This window comes from Gorilla gorilla, chromosome 20 (genome assembly GCF_029281585.2).
Source record: "Gorilla gorilla gorilla isolate KB3781 chromosome 20, NHGRI_mGorGor1-v2.1_pri, whole genome shotgun sequence".
NCBI lineage: Eukaryota > Metazoa > Chordata > Mammalia > Primates > Hominidae > Gorilla > Gorilla gorilla.
In genome coordinates, this window is record NC_073244.2 from 22836955 (window position 1) to 22863325 (window position 26371).

The 26371-nt window shown below is 52.0% G+C and overlaps 1 protein-coding gene and 1 pseudogene across 9 annotated transcripts in view; one reads left to right on the plus strand and one right to left on the minus strand.

The window, feature by feature from the left end:
• EPS15L1 (epidermal growth factor receptor pathway substrate 15 like 1) overlaps positions 1-26371 on the minus strand; it is a 116494-nt gene that overhangs the window by 44848 nt on the left and 45275 nt on the right. For all 9 annotated transcript variants that reach the window (XM_019015667.4, XM_019015666.4, XM_055372058.2 and 6 more), the window contains 8 exons: positions 24718-24951; positions 20926-21083; positions 17559-17715; positions 17166-17251; positions 13375-13447; positions 4222-4383; positions 3361-3558; positions 1957-2121 (listed from right to left, as the gene is read on the minus strand). In XM_019015667.4, coding sequence (XP_018871212.2) covers positions 1957-2121; positions 3361-3558; positions 4222-4383; positions 13375-13447; positions 17166-17251; positions 17559-17715; positions 20926-21083; positions 24718-24951 — 1233 coding nt within the window. The remainder of the gene's footprint in view (positions 1-1956; positions 2122-3360; positions 3559-4221; positions 4384-13374; positions 13448-17165; positions 17252-17558; positions 17716-20925; positions 21084-24717; positions 24952-26371) is intronic.
• On the plus strand, positions 12295-13179 carry LOC101131826 (small ribosomal subunit protein uS5-like; annotated as a pseudogene).

A 26371-nucleotide genomic window follows, 5' to 3' on the forward strand; every position in this document is an offset into this window, starting at 1 on the left:
AAAAAAAACCCTGACTTTTGAGATAAAGTCACGCTGCGTGAGCTTCACATGGAATTGAGTAACCTGAGTAGAACTGTCCAAACATAGGAAGTTCCAGATGTACCACTGTGGATACACTATTCTCAGGGACCTAAAACCCCCAACTTCGACCCACAAGGGAGAACTAAGACACCTCTCTCTCGGCTCTGAAGCAGTCTTGAAGTGTTCAGGAGTAAACAAAAATCTCTCTTCCAAGTATTTATTAAGAAATAGAAACAAGCCAGAAAAATGCTTTAAAAACTGTATTTGTACAACAGGATAAAAACAGTTTTTCTTTCGGATGCCAGTTGCAAGTTTCCATGTAACATATCTTATATCTACATTCCCAAAGTAATTGTGTCTCAGGTAACCTTTGCCCTGCCCAAAAGATGAACAAAAATAACCAGAAAGGTAAAAATCTGTCTTTGGAGTTGGGGGAATCACTGGCCACTTGCAAACTGCCACTTCACTGCCAACTTTTATCCAAGAAAACCGGTTTCTAAAAACCTGCAAAAGGGACGTTTAAGAGGAAGCTGTTCCCTGAACGAAGACTGAGCAGGACAAGCCAACAGCGGTGCCAGGGGACAATGCCAGATGGGGAAAGTAGGAGCCGGGTTGTGAGGCGGAAACACACACGCCAAGAACAGCCAGGGAGCAAAGCGAGGAGTTCTGGCTTCTCGTAACTCATGAAGGATGAATGCTCATCGTTTAAATTTAGACAATAAAGCTGATGATGACGGGCCCGGGGGCGGCTATGGAAACCACCTCATTACGAGTCCACGAGAAAAGAGAGTATGGGAGGAAAGAGGGAGGCGGTGCACCCAGCGGGGGCCAGACACAAGAGACAGATGAGCTCGCCAGCAGTGCCTTCCCAGCAGCCCAGGGGATGCGTGTGCTTCCCCATAAATCCTTGGGACTGAGGACTTGGCTGCTGAGAAAAGAAACACATCAAGCATTGAACAGAAAGAGGCAAGTGTGGTGTTTAGAGAGCACGAGCGCTCACTCTTATTCCAGGGAGGAAGAGGAATCCATGACATACAGAGGCCCAGGAGCAGAAGGGCTCCAGGGAGGAGCCCTGGGAGAGAGGGTGGCAGCACGGAGAGAGCTGCTGGAGGCAGCAGAGCACCAAGGAAACATCCAGACCTGCGCGGCCCAGCCCGTCCGCTCCCGGAACAGCACCAAGACGAAATGGGAAACTGCATGTCCCCAGGTTCGAGGCTGCAGGGGCAGACTCCGGTGTGAACAGGGGGGATGTGACCACCTAAGGAAAAAGTCACACCTGTCTTGGTATCAGGGGCTTGAGAGCTCTCAAAAATGTAAGGGGCCGACAGTCCCCTGCCCCAGGCCTGATCACAACTCCAGGGTCATGAGGTCAGAGTAAAGTGCAGAGGTTTTTAAACATAACCAAAATTTCAGGAGAGGCCAATTCTTACTTGAAAGAGCAACACCCTGGGGCGCTGCTTGCCATTACTTCCTCATCTTTAGCAACACATTTGCTTTTCAAGGTGTTCCTTGTGGAAACACACATACACATAGACACATGCCCCTCAGATGTCCCCTGCCCCCTGATTAGTAGAATGTGGGGTTTCCACAATGAGCAGAAACTATCCAATTTTGGTTAAGTTTGAGAAGCCCTCTGAATTTGGGTGGTTGGCCCAATGTAAATACTTCCGCAGAGATGGAGGGCATTCAAAATAGGTTCTGAAAGGATCCAGGCCTATCTTGGACTTTGTTCTGGAAGCCAGGATTCAGCATGGCCACCTGTGCCAGGCTGCGAGGCCTGGTGTGAACGCACAAAGCGGCAGCAAAAACAACAGACAGCTGCCTGCGCTTGGCTGGAACCAACGTTGGCCATGAACAGATCTGGCGGGTGGGATGTTCTGCTGTCACACCAGGGGACCAGAGCCCCGTACTGTAATACGTTTATTCAACCTTTACCATGGCTCCAAAACTGCCCCTCTCTGCCAGGGAGACGCCTTCGCTCAGGTTGGCCAGGTCGGTCAGGCTGGCACCATGGGCTCCATCGAGCACCTGGTCATACTGCTCCAGGCTCCTGTGGGCCTCCTGGCGGCTTTCATGCAGCTGGGAAAGTTTGCTCCTTGCCTGTGCAACAAAGACATCATCAGCATTAAGCAGGGTCAGGAAAACATGTCAGAAAAGACCTTTTTTTTTAAGACACAGGGTCTCACTCTGTCACCCAGACTGGAATGTAGTGGAGTGATCATAGCTCACTGTAGCCTTGAGCTCCTGACCTCAGGAGCTCCTCCTGCCTCAGCCTCCTGAGTAGCTGGGAGTACAGGCGCGTGTCACCACCTATATTTTTGGGCAACAAACCAAGACCCCATCTTTGCAAAAAATACAAAAAAAATTCTGTATTTTTTGTAGAGATGGGGTCTCACTATGTTGTCCAGTCTGGTCTTGAACTCCTGGCCTCAAGTGATCCTCTTGCCTCAGCCTCCTAAAGTGCTGGGATGACAGGTGTAAGGCACTGCACTGCGCAAAGCAACATATCTTTGCTCCTGACACCCAACTACAAACTCTAAGGGTTAGAAAACACTGAAAGTAATCCTACAGATATTAACCATAAAGCACAAGAAAGGGTGGTAAATCTCTGAGCGGTCCATGCTTGCGATCAACTGTGGCCTATAAACTGGCTAATGGAGCACAGAGAGAGACCAGTTCAATTGGGAAAAGAAGCATGCCTGGCCACTCCGACACAGGCGAGGGCCAGTGTCACAACCACTGTGTAGACTGGATGCCCAGGGCCAGGACAGAGGCCTTCAACTACTGCCCACAGGAGAGCAGGAAAGGGCAACAGCTGCAGGCTATGAGAAGCCAGCGCCCCCCCTGGACTGGGCAGAGGGTGGGGGCGTCCCAGGCAGCTTAGAGAATGGGGGTCCTGCATGGCGCGATGCTCCAGGGTGGCGCCTCCTGAACACACCAGTGGCTGTGGAGGATGACGTCTGTTCTCTTGCCCAAGGACAAAGAAGTCATCTCTCTGACTTTGTCCCTCTTGTTTGTGTGAGGACCAGGCTGGAAAGAACCCCAAGCTCTCTCCAAATGAGCCATTAATTAAGTGTTCCCACCCCACCCCGCCTACTCCCTGAAGATGCTGTGTGCTCAGGAAAGGAAAGTGAACTCCTCCAGGCCAATGCCAACAAACTCTGGAACATGCCCTGGGGAGTCCTTGGCCCTGCGCCTCCAGGCCAGCACCACAGCCTCCCAAAAGAGACCCTCACATAAGCAACAAGGGTGAGAGCAAAGGAGTTCAGCAGTGGTAGCCTCGGCTCTTGGGGCTCGCTGGTCCCTGGCATGTGGCAGGGACCCGACTCCGTGAAGTACCTGGTTGATTTCGTCTTGCGTTGACTTCAGGGACTTGATGATGGTTTCCAGCTGGACTCGCCCAGCCTGAATGCTCTGCTCCAGCTGGGTTTCCTCCTGCTGCAATCGGTTCAGCTCCGACTTGGCTCGGTTCAGATCGTCTTCCTGGGACTTTAAGTCAGATTCCTGAGATTGGATTTGCGTTTTCAATGATGAGATCTGAAATGAGATGTTAAAAGATGTTAAAGGGATTCACAGTGCAGGATGAAATGGGACTCTGAGAAAGAACTCTTAGCTCCCCATCCCCAAAACAAGCTAAGCCAGGGAGGCAGACACCTGACCCAGGCCTGGACACCTGGCTTCCTTACATGCCTCTTTCTACACCCAAAATAGAGACACAAATGAAAAGGCAGACGGGCTCATCCCGCTGTGGCTAACAGAAGATCACTTTGGAATAATGAGGGGCATGACCAAGCATGAACAATCTGTCCATCCCCCCAGAGGCTGAGCGTCCCCATAGAGTTTTCTGAGGTTGCAGCCTCCGGGATCTGTGAGGAGCCTCAGAGACACGTGAGGAGGGGACACAGGCACCCTGGAACTCCCTGTGTTGTGGGGCACAGCCAGGGTGGGGTGTGTTCAGGGCACAAGTTCGCAGGGACCAAGGCCATTCACTTATACAACCTGACTTCTAGGAGTACAGGGGGGTGGCCAGGAAGTCAAGCCACAGGTGCTTGGACACTTTTCCACATGGTGTTTGGAGGAACTCTATTGACCCAGTAGGATGTCTAAGTGTTGTGTTCCCAGGTAACACGAGCTCAGGGGAGTCCTTGGGAAGCCCCTGCCTGTGCATAGGGCGCTGCCCCGGAGGTGGCTGGGACCCACCATCTGAGTCTCATCCTGGCACTTCTGCCGGACGTCGCTCAGCATGTCTCGGAGCTTGGCCTTCTGCTGGTCCATCTCGTCCAGGCGGTCTTGAGCATCCTGTTTCTGAGCCTCGAGCTCCTGTAAACTGCTTGTTTCCCGGTCTAGGTCATTTTGTAATTCCTAGGGAGGAGTTGCAGGGGTTTACGTGAGGATGGGAAAAATGAAGCATGTCCAAGATAACAGGGAGCAGCCTGGGCCAGAAGTCCAGGGGAAGCCTCCGAAACCACCCACTGTGACCGTGCTCAGGGCCAGCATTCCATGCACACCCACGGCCAGTGTGTGCCTCTTGGGCTGGAGGCCCGGGGCCACTCTCTCACCAGCTCCCTCAGCAGGTATTTCCTGATGGCCTAACAGAGGCCAGGTGCGAGAGAAGGGGCTGGGTCCCTGTGAGAAAAAGGCCCCAGCTCCCGGATGACATGCAGCTGTGGCTGTGGAGGGGAACATCACCCAAACGCAAATAAATGTGGACAAGTGGCACCAAGGGGGTCACAGGGAAACTGCAGTCACACCTTGTGGGCAGGGAAGATGCCCACAAAAGCAGCATTTAGGATGGTGCCAACAGGTGAGCAGGTGCCAGGCAGGTGAAGAGCCAGGGACAGAGCCCGGCGGAGGGAACCACAGGGACCCCAGGGTGGGGGAGTGTCGCACTCCAGCTAGAGCAAAAGGGAATGGGTGGAGGTATCAGAGGCTGCACCCCACAGGCCACGCCAAGGAGACTGTGCTGGGCTCTGCGGTGGGGAGCCCGGTGGGATGTGTGAGCGTGGGAGGCGGGACATCATGTTTCTGTTTCTGAAGCTCTCTCTGACCCCGTGGGATGGATCCAGATGGTCAGCCTGAGGCTCCACTGCCCCATGATTCCACTTCCAAGAAAAGCATCCTGGAAGCATACAGCGTGTGCAGAGGCATACAACGTCTATGACAGCAAAATCCGTAAACAATGCAGATGTCCATGAGGTGCTGGCTGAAAGGTTCCAGCACAGCCCACACTGTGGGACGCTCCTTGGCCATGGAACGGGATGGCGCCGTGTGCTCTGCCTTACAGTGGGACATGAGCACATTGCATTTGTGTGAACGGGAAGGGGAGGGTATGTGCGGTGTGCATCAACCTTCTGGAAGGCCCCCTCCAGGAGCTCATGAACAGCACCTCTGGGGATGGGGACACCCAAGGAGAGGGCAGAGGCTTCTCACCTCCTGATATTCAACCATGCAAATGCATTATCTGTCTTTAAGATAAATAACCAAAGCTGAAATAGCACAACGGGCATTGTGACAAGCCTCCTCCCTCCAGCTGCCATGTGGAGCGTGGTGCAAGGGGCCATCAGGATGCAGGAACTGCAGGGGCCTCGGGTGGGGTCCAGGGAGAGGCAGCAGCAGCTGGGGCCTGAGTGAGGTGGTGGTCGTGAGAATGGAGAGGAGGGGTGGGTTTGCGGGGAGCCATGGCTGGGTGGTGGGGCTGAGTCCGAGAGCCGGCCTGGGCTGCTGGGGTGGCTGGTGCCCTGAGATAACAAAACCAGAGGTGGCCCAGGGTCTCCCCTCTCCTCACTATGGGGACAAAAACATCCTGGTGCTTCCCTGCCTCAATAGGCAAATCATGCCTCAGGAAGCTGGGGTCTCTGTTCCCCAGTCTCCCTGCCCCTGGCCTTTCACTTGAGGGCTGGATCTGGAGGAGACAATCAGGGTCACTTCTGGACATGTTCGACAGGAAACTCAGGAGAAAGACTCCAGTGAGTGTGCCAGGAAGGGAAGATGCTGGAAACAAAGTCAGGCGTGTCAGCATCAAGGTGGTATTTAAACACGTGGGAATGGGTGAGGTGTCCAGTGGGGGGCACAGAGAGAGCCTGAGGTAGCCCAATGCTCCGAGCGATGCTCCCACCAGGGACAGGGACGGAAGCCTCTAGAGCCTCCTAAGTCTAACCCTGGCCCCACCACCGGGTAACGCTGGCAGCAACTCCCTGGTGTCCTGGGCCTCAGGGTTCTAGTTAGCGCCACACTGGCTCCTTCCAGGCCACGGCCCATGGCTCCAGGACACTAGGGGCTCCAACACCTTTGGCCTGCCCAGAGAAGTTCCCTCTTTTACCTCCTCCTCAAACCAAAGATGACAAGATGTGTACACCACATCCTTCATGCACAGAGCAGAGAATATTTGCCCAGAAGAGGCATGACAGGAGGACAAGAGGGAACTCACTGGCCACATGCCGTGTACTGAATGTCTGTTGTTGAAATTCTCACCCTCAAGATGATGGTATTAGGTGTGGGGCCTCTAGGAGGTGATTAGGTACAGCCCTTGTGAGTGGGATTAGTGGCCTTATAAAAGAGGCCCCTGAGAGCTGCCTCGATCTTTCCACTGAGGGAGGACACAGCAAGAAGGTGCTGCCTATGAACCAGGAAGTGGGTCCTCACCAGATGCTGAATCTGCAGGCCCCTTGATCTTGGACTTCCCAGCCTCCTGAACTGTGAGCAGTAAACTTCTGTTGTTTATAAGCCTCCCAGTGCATGGTGTGCTGTTATGGCAAGCCAAATGGACTAAGACACACGTGCCATGTCAGCGTCTGCAGTGACAAAGGTGCTCAGGGTACCTCACCACTTCTCTAAGAGGGTTCTCACAGTCTAAACCCTTCCTCAGAAGCTCCTGCCCTACTCACTTTTGGCTCTCCCTTCCCTTTCTTCTCCCCACTCCCCAGCATTTTTTTTTTTCTTTTGAGACGGAATCTCACTCTATCACCCAGGCTGGAGTGCAGCGGTGCAGTCTCAGCTCACTGCAACCTCTGCCTCCTGGGTTCAAGGGATTCTCGTGCCTCAGTCTCCCGAGTAACTGGGACTACAGGTGCACGCCACCACGCCCAGTTGGGTGATTTTTTGTTTTTGTGTTTTTGTATTTTTAGTATAGACTGGGTTTCACCATGTTGGCCAGGCTGGTCTTGAACTCCTGGCCTCAAGTGATCCGCCAGCCTCAGTCTCCCAAAGTGCTGGGATTACAGGTGTGAGCCACCATGCCTGGCCTTCTTTTCCCCTTCTTGATTCTTGCTTTCTCCCTTCTTGATATATAAAATCAATAAAGCTGAAATACACAATTGTTTAAACCTTGCTGGGTAATTTTTTGCACATAGTTTCTCCCCCATTTAGGAAACTGAGCTGCAGTTTCCTTCAGGGCAGTCTCCGTCTTCCCCCTTCATTGAAAAATGTCATTGCTCAGTCAGGCCACAGCGCAGCCAACCCCTGTGACGTGACAACTCCTGGATTCCCCTAGACACTAGTGGAGACCCTGGGCCAGAAGGGGTGGCTGCTGATGGGACGGAGACTGTGTCTCCAAACCCCTGAACTGAGGCATTAAGTCTAAGAAGTTTGGGGGTGATAACACAGAATAACTGAAACAGAGTTAGTTGTGGGAGCTGGGGATGTGGGTGGCCACATCTAAAGGGAGTGATGGATAAGGGAAGGGAAGATGGGAAGAGCGTTAGGCCGGGTGGGGTAGCTCTGGACACCAGGTAACAACAGTGTGAAACTGAAGGAATCTGGACCTCATTCCGTAATGGAGAAGGAGCCATCAGAAAGTCCCAGAGGGACAAAGACCCACCAGCTCGAGGTTAGGAAGGGGAGCTCAGAGCAAAGAGAAGACAAAAATAACCCCAACAGTCCACGGAGTCCACACAATCCCTGTCAGAATCCCAGCTGGCTTCTTTGCAGAAATAGACAAGCTGATTCCAAAATTCATATGGGGCCGGGCACGGTAGCTCACGCCTGTAATGCCAGCACTTTGGGAGGCCAAGGCAAGCAGATCATCTGAGGTCAGGAGTTTGAGACCAGCCTGGCTAACATGGTGAAACCCAGTCTCTACTAAAAATACAAAAATTAGCTGGGTGTGGGGGCACGCATCTGCATTCTCAGCTACTTGGGAGGCTGAGGCAGGACAATCACTTGAACCCAGGAGGCAGTGGTTGCAGTGAGCCGAGATCGCGCCACTGCACTCCAGCCTGAGTGACAGAGCGAGACTCCGTCTCAAAAAAAAAAAAAAAAAAAAAATCATATGGAAACACATGGGACCCAGAATAGCCATGACAACCCTGACAGAGAAAAAAAAGATGGAGGATGCCCATTTCCTGATTTCAAAACTTCTACAGGGCTGCAGTAATCAAGCCAGTGATGTAGTGGCATGAGGAGAGGCAGATAGGTCAATGGGATAGAGCTGAGGGTCCAAAAATAAATGCACAGCTATAGTCAACTCATCCTTGACAAGGATGCCAGGGCCATTCAACAGGGGAAAGAAGAGTCTCTTCAACAAATGGCACTGGCCCAGCATGGTGGCTCACACCTGTAATCCCAACACTGAGAGGCCAGAGTGGGAAGATCCCTAGAGGCCAGGTGTTTGAGATGAGCCTGAGCAACACAGCGAGACCCTGTCTCTTAAAAAAAAAAAAAAAAAATTGTTTTTGAATTAGCTAGGTGTGGCAGTGCACACCCTGTAGTCCTAGCTACTCAGGAAGCTGATGCAGGAGGATCCCTTGAGCCCAGGATTTTGAGGCTGCAGTGAACTAGAATCATACCACTGCACTCCAGCCTGGGCAACAGAGTGAGACTGTCTCTAAAAACAAATTTTTAAAAGTAAAATAATAAAAACAATGGTGCCACGACAACTAGATGTCCACATGCAAAACAATGACATTGCATCCCTGCCTTATGCTATATACAAAAATTAACTAGAAATGGATCAAAGACCTACATGGAAAAGCGAAAACTATAAAACTCTTAGAAGAAAACACAGGGATACATCATGTGACCTGAGATTTGGTAATGGGTTCTCAGCTATGACACCAAATGCAACAGCAGCAAAAAAAAGGATAAACCAGACTTCACCAACATTAACAACTTGTGCTTCAAAAGACACCATCAAGAATGTTGAAAGACAATCCAGAGCGGACTCTCAGTGGATGCTGAGAAGGTATTTGCAAGTCACATATCTGACAAGGACTTCTACCTAGAAATGATAAAGAATTCTTCAAATTCAGCTATAGGCCAGGCGCAGTGGCTCCCGCCTGTAATCCCAGCACTTTGGGAGGCCGAGGTGGGAGGATCACCTGAGGTCAGGAGTTTGAGACCAGCCTGGCCAACATGGTGAAACCCTGTCTCTATTAAAAACACAAAAATTAGCTGTGTGTGGTGGTGCACACCTATAATCCCAGCTACTTGGGAGGCTAAGGCAGAAGAATCACTTGAACCTGGGAGGCGGAGGTTGCAGTGAGCTGAGATCGCACCACTGCACTCCAGCCTGGGCCACAGAGTGAGACTCTGTCTCAAAAAAAAAAAAAAAAATCAGCTATAAAAAGAACCCAATTAACCAGGTGTAGTGGCACATGCCTGTAATCCCAGCTACTCGGGAAGCTGAGGCACGAAAATCATTTGAACCCAGGAGGCGGAGGCTGCAATGAGCTGAGATTGCACCCCTGTGCTCCAGCCTAGGCAACAGAGTGAGACTCCGTCTCAAAAAAAAAAAATGCAATTTAAAAATCGGCAAGAAAAAAATTTTTTCAATATAAAAGGGCAAGGAATCGGAATGATTTTTCTCCAATGACTACATACAAATGGCTAATAAGCACATGGAAAGATATTTGACGTCGCTAGGGAAACATGAGGGACATGCCAATGAAATCCACAATGAGGCCGTGCTCCACACCCACCACGACGGCTAGAAGGAAAAACGGGAAATGGGTAAGTGTTGGTCAGGCTGTGCAGAGCTGGCACCCTAGTACACTGCTTATGGGAATGTAAAATGGTACAGCCACTTTGAAAAACAGTCTGGCAGCTCCTCAACAGTTACCATGTGGCCCAGCAAATTCACTCCCAGGTATACACTCGAGATAAAGGCAAACAGGTGTTCACACAAAAACTTGCAGACAAATGTTCCTAGCAACAATATTTACAAAGCCAAAACATCTATCAATGAGGGTTGGATGAGTAAAATGTGGCCCATCGTGGCTTGGCACGGTGGCTCATGCCTGTAATCCCAGCACTCTGGGAGGCCGAGGCAGGCAGATTGCTTTGAGTCCAGGAGTTTGAGACAAACCTGGACAACATAGTGAGACCTTGTCTCTACAAAAAAAATTAAAAATTAGCCATGCATGGTGGTGCATGCCTGTAGTCCCAGCTACTTGAGAAGCTGAGGTGGGAGGATCACCTGAGTCTGGGAAGCAGAAGTTGCAGTGAACCAAGGTTGTGTCACTGTACTCCAGCCTGGGCAATGGAGTGAGACACTGCCTCTTAAAACAAAAAATGTGCTCCATCCACACAATGGAATATTATTCTGCCATAAAAAGGAATTCAACACTAATATATGCTACAATATGGATGACCCTCAAAAACATGATGCTGAGTGAAAGAAGCCAGGCACAAAAGGTCATGTGTTGTATGATTCCACTGATAGGAAATGTCCGGGACTCCCAGGTACCTGAGATAAATGCAAACAGGTGTTCACACGAAAACCTGCAGACAAATATTCCTAGCAACATTATTCACAACAGCCAAAAAGTGGGAAAACCCAAATATTCCCCGATGGGAGGAACAGATGAAGGAAATGTGCCCCGTTATGGCTGGGTACAAATCTATACACACAGAAAAAAGATGAGTAGTTGCCAGGGGCTGGAGAAAGGGGAGAATGGGAAGTAACTGCTTAATAGGGATGAGGTTTCCTTTTGGGTTAATGGAAAGTTAGTGTCAAACTCTTCCACTCACTGAAAGAGAACAGTTAACGATGAATCTTTCAGAAAGTAACCTTCCATTTACTGTTCAGGGCTAGATGTTTTTATGGGCCTACTGGCGCCTATGGGAGAAACAATCAGGTTCTAACTCGATAGAGTGATGGTTAATCAACACGGTGATTATGTGAAACACCACTGAAATGTACACTTTAATACAGCACATTTGACATTAATTACACAGTCATCCTTCAGATTGGTATTAAAATTTGCAGATGCTCAAGTGTGACATAAAACGGTTCAGTGTTTGCATATAACCTACACATGTCCCCTACCCTACCACCACCCCATATTACTTATTCATTTATTTTTGAGGCAGGGTCTCACTCTGTTGCCCAGGGTGGAGTGCAGTAGTGCAATCACAGCTCACTACTGCCTTAAACTCCTGGGCTCAAGTGATTCTCCCACCTCAGCCTCCCGAGTAACTGGGATTACAGACACATGTCACTACACCCGGCTTTTGCAAATATTTTTGTAGAAACGGGGTCCCACTGTGTTGCCCAGGCTGGTCTCAAACTCCTGGGCTCAAGCGATCCTCCCCGGCCTCGGCCTCCCAAAGTGCTGGGATTACAGGTGTGAGCCACTACAGCCAGCCTCGTATACTTTAAATCATCTCTAGGTTATTTATAATACCTAATATAATGTAAATGCTATGTAAATAGTTATCATATTGTATTGTTTCATCCATTTGGATTATTTTTTATTTTTTTATTTTTTTAATCAGTGGTTTGTTAGATCCAAAGATGCAGAACGCTTGGATACAGAGGGCCAACTTGTCTCAATTTTAGAAAAAGAGAAGCCACCGTCTATGGTTATAAGCAACTTTAAAAACTTTAGCCTGTAATTCCAGCACTTTGGGAGGCTGAGGCAGGCAGATCACGAGGTCAGGAGATTGAGACCATCCTAGCCAACATGGTGAAACCCCATCTCTACTAAAATACAAAAAATTAGCCAGGCATGGTGGTGCGTGCCTGTAATCCCAACTACTTGGGAGGCTGAGACAGGGGAATCGCTTGAACCCAGAAGGCGGAAATTGCAGTGAGCCGAGATCGTGCCACTGCACTCCAGCCTGGCAACAGTGCAAGACTCCGTTTTAAAAAAAAAAGAAAAAAAATCTTCACTCTCGCCAGGCTTGGTGGCTTACACCTATAATCCTAACACTTTGAGAAGCCGAGACAGGAGAATCATTTGAGCTCAAGAGTCTGAGACCCCATCTCTATTTGGAAAAAAAAAATATATATATATATATATATTTTTAAAAACTTCTTCTCCAAGAAAACACCAAATGGCGGATGACACCGGTGCAGCGGGGGGTTGGGGGTGGTGTCAGAGGCCCTGGGATGGGCAACCACAGTAACTTCCACGGAGGTTTCAGCAGTGGCATCTGGGGCTGGGGTCGCGGCCGTGGACGGCGCCGGAGCCGGGACCAAGGCCACGGAGCTTGCAGAGGCAAGGCCGAGGATAAGGAGTGGATGCCCATCACCAAGCTGGGCCGCCTGGTCAAGGATATAAAGATCAAGTCCCTGGAGGAGAGCCACCTCTTCTCCCGCCCATCAAGGAGTCTGAGATCATTGACTTTTGCCTGGGGGCCTCTCTCAAGGATGAGGTTTTGAAGATTATGCCAGTGCAGAAACAGACCCGCGCCGGCCAGCGCACCAGGTTCAAGGCGTTTGTTGCTATCGGGGACTACAATGGCCACATCGGTCTGGGTATTAAGTGCTCCAAGGAGGCGGCCACTGCCATCTGCAGGGCCATCATACTGGCCAAGTTCTCCATTGTCCCCATGTGCAGAGGCTACTGGGGGAACAAGATCAGCAAACCCCACATTGTCCCTTGCAAGGTGACAGGCCACTGCAACTCTGTGCTGGTGTAACTCATCCCCACGCCCAGGGGCACTGGCATTGTCTCAGCACCTGTGCCCAAGAAGCTGCTCATGATGGCTAGTATCAATGACTGCTACACCTCAGCCAGGGGCTGCACTGCCATCCTGGGCAACTTCGACAAGGCCACCTTTGATGCCATCTCTAAGACCTACAGCTACCTGACTCCCAACCTCTGGAAGGAGACTGTATTCACCAAGTCCTATCAGGAGTTCACTGACCACCTTGTCAAGACCTACACCAGAGTCTCCATGCAGAGCACCCAGGCTCCAGCTGTGGCTACAACATAGAGTTTTTATACAAGAAAAATAAAGTGAATTCAGCCTGAAAAAAAAAAAAAAAAAACTTCATTCTGCAGCCCCCAAGAGCTCATGTTTCCATCCAGGGCAGACCCCTGCCCTTCCCCACCACCAGCCAGGGAGGGAGGTTTTCCTGAACTACATTTAGCACAAAGTAGATGTAACCAAAACGAGCGAGACCCTTACCTGCACCTCGCTGGTTTTCTGTCTGATTGCCTCTTCCTTTTCTCGAATGTCTTGTTCCAGTGAATATTTCTCTCTGAATGTTTAAAAACATTTCATGAAAACAAGAGTGAATAATAAGCCTCCACCCCTTCCCAAGGCCTGATTCTGTTCACCCCCACAAAAGCCCCTCTGTGTGCTGGCAGAAGTCTAAGAATGAGCCCCAGCGACTGCTCGCCCTGTACAGTCCCTTCCCCGTCGACTGTAAGTAGGACCTGTGACCATGGGAGGGATCGCTCCCAACGTAACCACCCTCTAAAAGCAGCGCGCTTTCTCCACCTGGTTGCCCAAGTGGAAGTTAGAGACATCCCGAGTGTGATAAGGACCCAGCGCGCCCTTGCTGACTTTGAAGGTGGAGGGGCCACGTGAGGGGGAACAGGGGCAGTGTCCAGGAGCACGGAGTGGCCCTGGCTGACCTCAGAAAGGAAAAAGAGACCTCGGACCCCCAGCCGCAGGAAAATGGATTCTGCCAACACCTGAATGAGCCTGGAAACAGATTCTTCCCCTAGAGCCTCCAACAAGAGCCCAGCCCAGCCGACGCCTTGACCTCAGCCTGTGACACCCCGGACAGCCCAGGACAGCCTGTCTGAACTACTACTTTTTTTTTTTTTTTTTGAGACAGAGTCTCGCTCTGTCACCCAGGCTGGAGTGCAGTGGCGCAATCTCAGCTTACTGCATCCTCCGCCTCCCCAGTTCAAGCGATTCTCCTGCCTCAGCCTCCCTAGTAGCTGGGACTACAGGCACGTGCCACCACGCCCGGCTAATTTTTGTATTTTCAGCAGAGACGGGGTTTCGCTGTGTTGGCCAGGATAGTCTTGATCTCCTGACCTAGTGATCCGCCCGCCTCAGCCTCCCAAAGTACTGGGGTTATAGGCGTGAGCCAACACGCCTGGCCTTTTTTTGTTTTTGGTTTTTTTTTTCTTTGAGATAGGCTCTTGCTCTGTCACCCAGGCTGGACTGCAGTGGCACGATCACAGCTCACTGCATCCTTGACTTCCTGGGCTCAAGCAATCCTCCCACCTTAGCCTCCTGGGTAGCTAGGACCACAGGTGTGCCCCACCAGGCCTGGCTAATTTTTTATTTTTTGTAGCGGAGGTCTCAATATGTGGCCTAGGCTGGTCTGGACCTCCTGGGCTCAACCGATCCTCTTGCCTTGGCCTCCCAAAGCACTTGGATTACAGTCATGAGCCACAGCACCTGGCCTTCTTTTATTTTTAAACTGAGATAGAATTCGTGCATGTATTTCCTAGCACTGCTGTAACAAATCACCAACTGGGTGGCTTGGAACAGGAAAAATTGATTACAGGTGTGAGCCACAAGGCTCAGGGTTTAGTGCCCTTATAAGAAGGACCCCGGAGAGCTTCCTTTGCTCCTTTTGCCCTGTGAGGACACGGCAAGAAGGTGACTCTCCAGGAATCAGCAAATGGGTCCTCAGCAGACCCGATCTGCTGGTATCTGGAGGTTGGACTTTGCAGCCTCCAGAACTGTGCGAAATGTCTGATGTTTAAGTCACCCATTCAGAGTGGTTTGTTATAGCAGTCTGAATGGACTAAGACCCTCCTCTTGTGCCCAAAGAGGCTGCCTCAGGGACAGGAACACCATGTGTCTAACAGACCCTGCCTCCTGCCCGGTGACCCAGGACTTGTGCAACAATAAGGCCCTCTCAGGGACATGTCGCCAGACACACAGTAAGTGATCACTGGAATATTCATTTCCACAAGCCCAGAAACTTACAATACAAAGTGCTCTTTAAACTGAAGGACCTGACATGCCCTTGCTGGCTTATGGCAGTGTGAAATCATAAGAGGAAAGCTCAGCCCACACTCCCTGAATCAAGGGCCACTCTCAGAGCCACCTGCTCAAGGGGCCACTGCAGGCCCCAGCCTCCTACAGATGGGCACTCTGCACACACCAGCCTGTCACCTCCACATTGGGGAAACAAGGCTTCTGGCTGTCTGAGGCCACACTGGGGTGATTCATGGCCCAGCGTCCCTTCCTAGACCCTGACCCTTGCACGACAGGGGCTCCCTCCATCCTTGGCCTGCCCGGTCCTGATTCTCAGGCCTTCCCAGGCTCTAGGATGCTGGCCCTGCATCCTCAAGACACCCTCAGCCTTGTCAGGCTGCACATCCTTGCTGATCGCCAGCTTGGATAACACGGCCCCCAGGAGCCGAGACAGAACAGGAACCATCTGCTGCACTGAACATGAAGTGGGATGCCTGACTCAGGCCGTGGCTCAGGTTTTCTAACCAGCCACCCACCTTGATCCCCTCCAAGACCTAACCTGCCTTTGCTCATCAGGGCTCTGCTAACAGCACAAAACTAAGGCCAGAGGAGCTGACAGAATACTGCACCTGTTAATATGACCCCCGGGGATCCCCCAGCTAGGACCAGGATCCATCCTCCCTGGGAAAGTCAAAGCCCTTTCCATTTTCAGCCAAGTAAACAATCTCTTTCCCACAGAGGGCAAAGCACCTTTGGGCCCTTCTGCATGGTGCCCTGACATCACAAGAGTCCACCCTGTCCTAGAATCGACTGGAAAAAAGATGCTGGCTGGCACAGTGGCTCACTCCTGTAATCCCAGCACTTTGGGAGGCCAAGGCCAGAGGATCACTTGAGCTCAGGAGTTCGAGACCAGCCTAGGCAACATGGCGAAACCCCATCTCTACAAAAAATACAAAAAAATTAGCCAGGCATGGTGGCATGCACCTGTACTCTCAGCTACCTGGGAGGGTGAGTGGGAAGATCACTCGAGCCCAGGAGGCAGAGGCTGCAGTGAGCTGAGATCACACCACTGCACTCCAGCCTAGGTGACAGAATGAGACTCTGTCTCAAATTAAAAAAAAAAAAATATATATATATATATAGCCAGCATGGTGGTGCGTCCTAGCTACTCGGGAGGCTGAGGTGGGAGGATTGCTTAAGCCTAGGAAACAGATGCTACAGTGAGCCATGATCACACCACTACGCTCCAGCTTGGGTGACAGAGCGAGACCCTGTCTGAAAAACAAACAACAAAAAAGGATGTCATTCTTGAAGAGGATCCAGAGGGGAATACAGGAAGTGACTGCATTTCTTTATACCAGACTCTAAAAGTACAGACAGCCCATCCAAAGCCCTCGTTTACACATGAGGAAACTAAGGCACTAGGCAAGAAGGGGAGCCAGAGACCTGAAGGCCCCTTCACACCTTCAGCTGCTGGGTCCTAAGCCCGCTCCTCGCCATCCGAGACCCAATTGCCCTAGCTGTCAAGGATAACAAGGCCTTCCTAGCACTGGGGAGGGGCTGATGCCTGGGGCTACTGAGCTGCGACCTGCCTGAGACCACATAGCTGCCACAGGCTCTGCCCATGACCTGCCTGGGACAACACAGCTGCCACAGGCTCTGCCCATGACCTGCCTGGGACCACAAAGCTGCCACGGGCTCTGCCCATGACCTGCCTGGGACGACACAGCTGCCACGGGCTCTGCCCACGACCTGCCTGGGACCACACAGCTGCCACCCACAGGCTCTGGTCAAGACCTGCCTGAGACCACACAGATGCTATGGGCTCTGGCTGAGGCTGATTCAAATGGAAGATGTCATTCTTCAAGCCCCTTGAGCCAGTTTAGGACCTCAGAAGCTGTATCTTTTCCTTCCTTCTGAATAAACCTGTGATGAGCAAACTTCCAGGTGAGCCTCTGATATTTCCGATAACAACCTGGGAGAGTTCGTGTGACGTCTGGATATGGAGGGAAGGGCCGTTTCCAACATACCTTTGTAACTGGGCAATCTCTTGACTGATGTCATCAAGCTCCTTCACGCCAGTAAACTCCCCGGAGCCGAGAGAGCCTGAACTGTCCTAGAATCGAATTCAGAGGCAAGATCTCTAATTAGCAACCTGACATCACCTGACAGGAGGCACCAGCAGTTCTCGGGCCCAGGGATAAAATTGTCCCTTTAGTACACAGGGTGAGGTAGCAAAAGTGCCAGCCCCCTGCCTGGGGAAATACCTGGGCAGCCAAGCCACCCTCCCGGGGGCCCCTGTTGAGGAAGGCAGGGACCACAGGCAGCACCCGCCACTGTGGGCTGTGTGCCACCAGTGCCACCTGGTGGCAGGCGGTGGGAAGGGATGTCAATACCCCCAGGGCATGACCAGCACCACTCACCGGGCCGGGCGTGCCTCTCTCCGAAGGCGGGACCATGTCCGGCGAGAGGACTTGAGGAGGGTCGATGCCTTTACTGACCTTCTGCTGAATGAAATACATAGCTAACGCGAATTGGTCTTTGCTTAACTTCCCCGTTTGCCTCGTATCGGCCAGGGCCCTGGGAGAAACGTGGGGATGCTAATTACACATCACAGGCGCCGACTCAGCCTGAACACAAGTCACCGATCCCATGCTTTTCAAAAACGACAACGACGAAAACAATGGCAGGGCGTGGTGGCAAGCCCCAGCTCCTTCCCTACTTCACAATCTCCTTCCCAGGAAGTGGCCCAGGGGTTCCCCGCTCCCAGTGTCCCCCACCCTAGGAGGGCTGTCAGGGCTGAAGAACCCCAAGCCCCTGACCTGGGCTGAGGAGCCGACCCCCTGGGAAAACCTCACTAGGGCTGAGATGCAGCTGCCTCTTCCTTTGGCTTATCTCGTGCGTGGGGCAGGCTCTGATGCCGCAGGCATGGAGTAGACCAGCCCTTCTGTGGAAATGGGTGCTGAGACCAAGCATTGTCCCTGTAGCTCTGGGTCATCTGAATGGCCCCGGCCACTGGCCTTCAATGGGGATGACAGCAGCACTTTGGGGTGTCATCATGATGAAGAAAGAATCAGCAACGACTCTCTTTCCTTGTTATGAACAGAACGTTTATGTCCCCCCAGATTCCTATGTCCAAATCCTATCCCTCAATGGGATGGTGTTGGGAGGTGGGGCCTCTGGGAGGTGATGAGGTCATGAGGGTGGAGCCTCAGGAGTGGGATTAGTGCCCTTACAAAAGAGGCCCCAGAAGGCTCTCTCTGCTCCTTTTGCCATGTGAGGACACGGCAAGCAGGTGGCCGTCTACAAACTAGGCAGTGAGCCCTCACCAGACACTGGATCTGCTGGTGCCTGGATCACAGACTTCCACCCCCTAGAGCCATGAGAAATGTCTGTTTCTAAGCCACTCTGTCTATGGCACTTTGTCACAGCAGCCCAATGGTCTAAAACACTCCTCTTGTGCCCAAATGAGGCTGCCACAGGGGCATGGCCACAATGCACAGGACAGTCCCCCACAGCTAAGCGTCCCCTGCCCACATAGCTCTTGGATGTCCTGAAAGATGGGCCAAGGCAGCATCTGAATAGCAGCACACAGTGGTCCTGTGGAGCTGAGGTGAGAGGCTCTGCGACACTCATAATCAAGGAGCCAGCCAGGGCCGGGTGCAATGGCTCATGCCTGTGTTCTCAACACTTTGGGAGCTGAGGCGGGCGGATCACCTGAGGTCAGGAGTTCGAGACCAGCTTGGCCAACATGGGGAAATCCCGCCTCTACTAAAAATACAAAAATTAGCCGGGCATGGTGGCGCGCGCCTGTAATCCCAGCTGCTCAGGAGGCTGAGGCACGAGAATCACTTGAACCCAGGAGGCAGAGGTTTCAGTGAGCCAAGATTGCGCCAATGCACTCCAGCCTGGGCAACAGTGAGTCTCTGTCTCAGAAAAAAAAAAAAAAAAAAAAAAATGAGGAGCCAGCCAGGAAGGGAAGGGACCCTTGTGGAGTAAGGACAAGGCCTTTGGCATCTATGAAAAATGTCTTCCTTCACCCATGCTGCCCTCTCAACGAGGGACCTCGTTTCCCACCTCCTGTGTAGTTGCGGCAGAAGCCATTACGACAGAAGTTTCCCCCTTTACCAAAAGAGAGCTGGGACCGTTCTAACAGACTTATTTATACCCAAATGCGGTCCGTGAACAGAGCTGCGGAGAATGAGCAGGTCTCAAAGAACATTGCTGATAAATGCCTAGTTGTCCCCACAGTTCGAGGCCCTGACGATTTCATACTGCCACTGTCTCTCCCCAGTCTGCCCCTGCGGGCCCCAGCCTGCTCGTGGGCTGCAGCTGCCTCTCCACTCCCACCCCTTCTCTGTTCCTGCCATACACAAGGAGTGTGGGCTCCAAGGCCCACCTGTGGAAGGTTCTGAGAGAAAGAAGGAGAAGCAAGCTTAGGGGTGGCTCAGTCAACGGCCATCCGGCTCTGACACCACATCCTGCTCTGCTGACCCGTACGGTGGCAGCCATCGCAGGGACAAAGCCTCTGTCTTCATGCTCCCCCTCCTCCCAGTCCCTCCTGGTGTGTCATCCACATTGGGCCATGCCCCGCCCCAGCCACTCGCAGACACATCTAGACTTCTTTTCTCATGGTTATTCAAGAGCCCGATCATCCTTTCCTTCCCCTTTGCTGCCCGCATGGAATGACCTCTGAGTTCCTTCTTTTGATCCAGGTGGATTAGTGATTTCCTGTGTCATTTCCATGTCATTACATCATGTGTCAATTGCAGCATGCATTATAAATTACTTTCCCTCTACTGACCCCTAGACATGACAGTCAGGGTGTCAGAGTGCTAACCAGGAAGTGTATGTGTGTTGGTTTCAGAGTCATAAAGGGGACACTGTGTTTTGTTGGTTTCTAAAAGGGACACTGGATCTGAGGCAGCTGAGACCCACTGTCCCTAGCCAGTTGGAGGCAGCTTGGCCATTTGGGTGATGACTCTGCGACAGCTGGTTCTCAGGCTCCCACCTCACAGTGTGGACATCTGTGAATTACCACTAAGGACAGTCATTTCCCCCAAGCCACTAAGTAACATCCTGAATTTCACTGCTCTACTTGGAGGTATTTGCCTCTCGAGAATTATCCAGCAATTCTTTCCTTTTGATAGCTCCCAAGTGAAGCCTTCTCTAAGGCCACAAGGCTCTGAGCAACAAGCTCAAAAGTGACTTCAGCCCTGGCCAGTGGCAAGAGGAGTGCCCTAGCCCTATGAAGTCGGCTGTGTCCAGCCCTGGGGGAAAGAGGGGTTGAGGCCGACTCCTCGACTGGGCTCTGACAGGGTCTCCTTGTGCTCACCCTCCCGCCGGGAGCCAAAGCACTGGCCTTTCCAGAGCAGGGCCTCCTGCCCCCACCCTCACCCCGCCAGGCCACTCTGCTAGAGGCTCCAAGGCCCTGCTGCCCGCACCTCCCGGAGGCAGCTGTGACAAAGTCCTGGCTTCCTGTTAGAGCCAGCATCACGGCCAGCAAGAATAGGGCCCAGCTGTGTAAGCAAATGGCCTGGGAGCTCTTAAGACGGACCAGAGGCCCTTCCTACTGAAAGACAGTGAACTGACCATCACGGAGCGCGGGCTTCGAGCCTTGGCACGTGCACCTTGCCCAGCCTCTGTCAGGCCAGGGAGAATAAAGGACGCCAGACACAGCGGAAGCCTGTGACAGGCTGGAGGGGGCCCCCTGACCACCACCTCCACAGTCTTCACCCACAGGCCCCCTGGAGCCACCCACAGCCACAACTGCCACCTGTCCGGCCTTACCATATGTGTGCTAGAAGGTTCTGGGTGAGGCCCGAGTGCATGAAGATCTCCTTCACCTCCTGGCCACTCACGTAGCCATCCAGGTCCAGGTCGGTCTTCAGGAATATCTCATCAAATCGCATCTTATCTGCCACGGGCACCACCCAGTTCACTGTTGGCTGAAACAGTTTTTGGCAAAACAGTTAATCTGGAAGCTTTTTATGACCCCCAGACACGTGCTTTTTGATGATGGGGCGATTAAAGCACTTCCATGCACATTTGGCATCAAACTCTCCTCACTTCCATGAGCCAAGAGGGCAGATGAGATCCTTGTTCTGTAACTGGCGAAACTGAGGCTGAGACAGGTTGAGGCTGGCTCTGTGAAGCTCACCCAGATGCCAGTCTGCACCTCTCCACCCCATCACCCGCTCTCCTTGTCCATCCACCCTGCCACACAGGGTGTGAGGGAGGCTGTGATCTTCAGGGGATAGGTTCAAGCATCCCAGGAAAGACCCTCCCGAGCACCCACTTGGAAGGACCGTCCCTGGAGAACCGGCCCGGCCACATGCCAGCCTCCCTGGTCCTCCCACTCCTCAGCCCGCAAAGGCTGCCCTACAGGCAGCCAAAGTGTCCCGTCCCAGGACTCTGAAGACCACCCTTCTATGTCCCTGACCCCACTCCTGAGACAACAAAGATACCCCCAAGGTGTGAGTACACACACGTCACTGACAAGTAACAAATGAGACACCACCATCCAAGAGGGCCACCACCCACGAGGCCCCACCAACATTCATGCAGCCCCAACCTCACCAGGGCAGACGGAGCCACGAGCCCAGTGCAGCTCAAAGTTCACAGCCCTGGGGCTGGGCCACCCGCTGCATGTGCGACCCCTCTCGCCACCGGCTCACAGTTAACTTGAGAGAGGCAAACGCCATCGTGGGTCAACCAGGGCCCGGTCACCTCCTGGTTCAGAGGCATCGAGGCCCCTCAGGCACTCAGGGGCAGGCCCCTTCCGTGGCCTACTCCGCCTGCATTACCGCGGGCCTTCAATACACCCACCACGCCACAGTTCACAGCATCTGTGTCCTGAACTCTAGACGTGCTTTTCCTCTTCCCTTTTTTTTAAAATATTTATACAAATCACTCCTTTTAAACAATCTCATAATAGCAATGAGAATAAACACCTGATTGAATTATCTAGATGATGAGGGAGTGGAGAGAAAAAGGACAGGCAAATGTGGCTGGAGGGATCGATTGTTCCTTCTCCACGCAGCAACTGTACAGAAAAGCCACTCCACTCCTCACCTTCAATGAACGCCATGATGCCTGAAACTGCCACTCAAAGTCATTCCTCTCAGTTATGAAAGGATTTCTTAGGCTGGGTGCAGTGGCTCACACCTATAATCCCGGCACTTTGGGAGGCTGAGGTGGGTGGATCACCTGAGGCCAGGAGTTCGAGACCAGGTTGGCCAACATGGTGAAACCCCCTCTCTACTAAAAACACGAAAAATTAGCCAGGTGTGGTGGTGGGCACCTGTAATCCCAACTACTCGGGAGGCTGAGGCAGGAGAATTGCTTGAACCTGGGAGGCGGAAGCTGCAGGGAGCTGAGATTGTGCCACTGCACTCCAGCCTGGGCGACAGAGCAAGACTCCGTCTCGGGGGAGAAAAAAAAGGGAGGGGGGGGATTTCTCAAAGAGTTCTCACAGTGTTGACAACCCGAAGATGTCCATAGGATTGAGGAGAAGGGACCCATGGTCAAGACTGAATGGTTAAACTGAATGGAAACAATGGTTAAACTCATTTACTCTTCATGAACAAGTCTCCTGTGATGTCCAAATCTAACGGGCTCCTGATACCAACTCAGGGAAATCAGAAAGCAAGCTTGGGAAACAAGGGATACCATGTGACCCAGATCAGCTTAGTTCAGGGGTTTCACGTAGCAAGTATGTGTGATGAAGTACAGCAAGGACTTGATCAAACAATTTATCAAAATCCATGGAGCTAGGCCAGGCACAGTGCTCATGCCTGTAATCTCAGCACTTTGGGAGGCCAAGGCAGGAGGATCCCTTAAGCCCAGGAGTTCAAGACCAGCCAGCATAACACAGCAAGACCCCATCTCTACAAAATAAATAAATAAATAAAATTAGCTAGGTGTGGTGGCATCCACCTATTCCAGCTACTAGGGAGGCTGAGGTGGAAGGATCACTTGAGCCCAGGAGGTTGAGATAGCAATGAGCCGTGATTGCACCACTGCACTCCAGCCAGGGCAGCAGAGCAAGATCCTGTCTCTTATATATTAAAAAAAAAAAAATCTATGGATCTAATTCAAATGATGAGAGTTCAGATGGCAAGAGCAACCTGATTTTTACTTGTGGCATTGTACTGTGTAAATTTTGTGAGCCTTCTCAAGTCTGGTGGACGTAAAGATGCCAATAAAGGAATTCTAATGAGAAATGGGCTTGCTGCCTTTTAAGTCACGGAGCTACAGCAAGCTAACCTCAGAAGCCAGGGATCACAAAGAGGTAACAGGAGTCAGACAAGCTGAGCTGTGGCGGGACACAGAAACAAGGGGGGTTCTGTGTCCCACGGGTCCCAAGAAGAAATTACGTATGAAATTATAGCTCTGGGATGACAAGAGTCCTAATAATACTTGCTGGGCAAACAAAAGGAACTCACTGCCTGATTTCTGGAGCCTCAGAGTATGTTAGCAGCAAGATTCTGATGCCAAATTGACTATAAACCCAACACGGGGCAGCCTTGCTGTGGAGCTGGCTCTCCCAGTGAGGGCTGGGCTTTAAGGCCGGCTCAGCAGCCACAGGTCCCAAAGGAAGGATATCAGACCATGGTGGCTGGAAGTGGCTTCACTCAAACCTGGCATGAGGGCAAAATCGGGTGGCCCTTGGGAAGCCCAGACAAGAGCATTGCTGGCCTGGAGATGAGGAAGTTGGAGTAGGGGGAGCATGTGGACTGTAGGCCCCCAGAAATGCTCGTTTTCATGACTGTGATCCTACCAATGCTGTCATGGGGGCAGGAGCTATACCCTCCCACCCCACCCCACCAGGAGCCACTGGTAAAACTGGTCTAGTCAGAGGGTCTTGAGAGAATCACCAGAAGATCACTAGAGAGGTGGATTATGAAGCTGGGTGACCTGTGCCCACCAGTGAGTTTGGCCCCACTAGCTTCGCTGCCAGTAAAGCACCTCCCCTAACCTGACTTTCAATACTTAATAAAACTCTTGCCAAGAGCTCTGCAGACACAGGCTGGGCACGGTGGCTCACACCTGTAATCCCAGCACTTTGGGAGGCTGAGGCAGGAGGATCACTTGAGCCAAGGAGTTCAAGACCAGCCTGGGTAACATAGGGAGACCACGTTGAAATAATGAGATAAATGAATACTTTTTTTTTTTGAGATAGAGTTTCGCTCTTGTTGCCCAGGCTGGAGTGCAGTGGAGCGCTCTCAGCTCACTGCAACCTCCGTCTCCCAGGTTCAAGCAATTCTCCTGCCTCAGCCTCCCGAGTGGCTGGGATTACAGGTGCGCACCACCACGCCCAGCTAATTTTTTTGTATTTTTAGTAGAGACGGGGTTTCACCATGTTGGCCAGGATGGTCTCAATCTCCTAACCTTGAGATCTGCCCACCTCGGCCTCCCAAAGTGCTGGGATTACAGGCGTGAGCCACCGCGCCTGGCCGCAAGTATTTTTTAAAGACATTTCATCACAAGCTTGACCGTTCTGGGGTTGCATGTTAAGAACTCCCAAGAAACATCCTACTGTGCTCTGAGAGGGGGCTGTGCCCGCTGAGGGCTCCGTACCTGTGTTTGCTTGAGGCTGTGCTTGGGGGACAGGCTCCCTGTGCTGTTGAGGCTGCTGACGCTACCGTGGGACGGCGTGGAGCGGAGGCTGTCTTTTGGTGGGGGGCTGGCGGGCAGGACGGGGACGGCGCCAGGGAACACAGTCTTCTTTCTCTTGGAGGGTGGGATGAGGGACGGGGGCAGGGCGGAGGGCACGGGCTCCTTCTCCAGGGCTCGGTACACCAAGTGCATGGCCTGCAGGTGCAAACAACAATGGCACTGAAGGGGTAAGGCTGGGGCCGGGACCATCAGGAGAAGGCAGAGGGCAGCCCTTTGGGGGCTGCAGTGACAGGACACTCTGTCAGGACGCTCCCAAGCTGACCAGAGTGAAAAGAAATCGTTCCTCATGAGTTATCTTTTATGTGTAACTTTCCAAGACATGTGTTGAATTATTCCTCGAGACTGAAATGCACACAGAAAGAATCCAATCAAGCCAGACTCCATATGCATCCCTTCACCACTCAGGGAGGCCACCAGCTCCAGGGCTGGCACCTTCCCAGTACTGGATTTGGAAGTCTAAAGACACCAGAAGAGAGACCTGTATCAAGACGTTCAGGAGTAGTCCCAGCTACTTGGGAGGCTGAAGTGGGAGGATCGCCTGAGCCCAGGAGATGGAGGCTGCAGTGAGCTGTGATCGCACCACTGCACTCCAGCCTGGGTGACAGAGCGAGACCCTGTCTCTATAAAACAAAACAAAACAAAACAAAAAACAGTGGAACTGAGGATGCATCCATGAGGCAGGCCACAGCCATAGAAATAAATTCCTTGTGGAAGGCCAACTAATAAAAGTGCAAGGAATGATGGTTTTGATTAGCACATCACCATTTGGCAGCCACCATCATCATAATTAATCTTGCCAGATTAAGGCGAGACTCATCAGCGATGGTGGAACTCTCACGGAAGAGTCTGAGAGTCATGGGTGTTGACCGTATCAAGGCGTCCCCCACAAGAGATGAACTGAGCACAGAGGCAAAAAGAGCAACTGCCCACAGGAACCCACAACCTTGAGCCACCTTGACCCAGTGATGAATGTCAACATGGCAGTAAGAAGACATGTTGACATCACGTTCCCCCAGGTGGGAGGCCCATGTGGGGCGGGTGTGACCTCCGTGGGATTCCTGTCTCACAAGAGTGCATGACCTGGGTCATCAAGAGGACCTGGCAGCCAGGCCCAGGCCTAGGGACACTCCATAACTGCTGGTCTGTGCTCTTCAAAATGTCCACGTTGAAACCAGGCATGGTGGCTCATGCCTGTAATCTCAGCACTTTGGAGGCCGAGACGGGCAGATCACCTGAGGTCAGGAGTTCAAGACCAGCCTGGCCAACAGGGAGAAACTGCATCTCTACTAAAAATTCAAAAAAAAATTAGCCGGCTGTGGTGGTGGGCACCTACAATCCCAGTTACTTGGAAGACTGAGGCAGGAGAATCGCTTGAATCCAGGAGGTGGAGGATGCAGTGAGCTGAGATCATGCCACTGCACACCAGCCTAGATGGCAGAGTGAGACTCCCTCTCAAAAACAGAACAACAACAACAAAAAAACAAAAAGTCCACGTCAAGAGACACGAAGAGCAATGGAGGAACTGTTCTAGATCCCAGGAAACAAAAGACAAAAG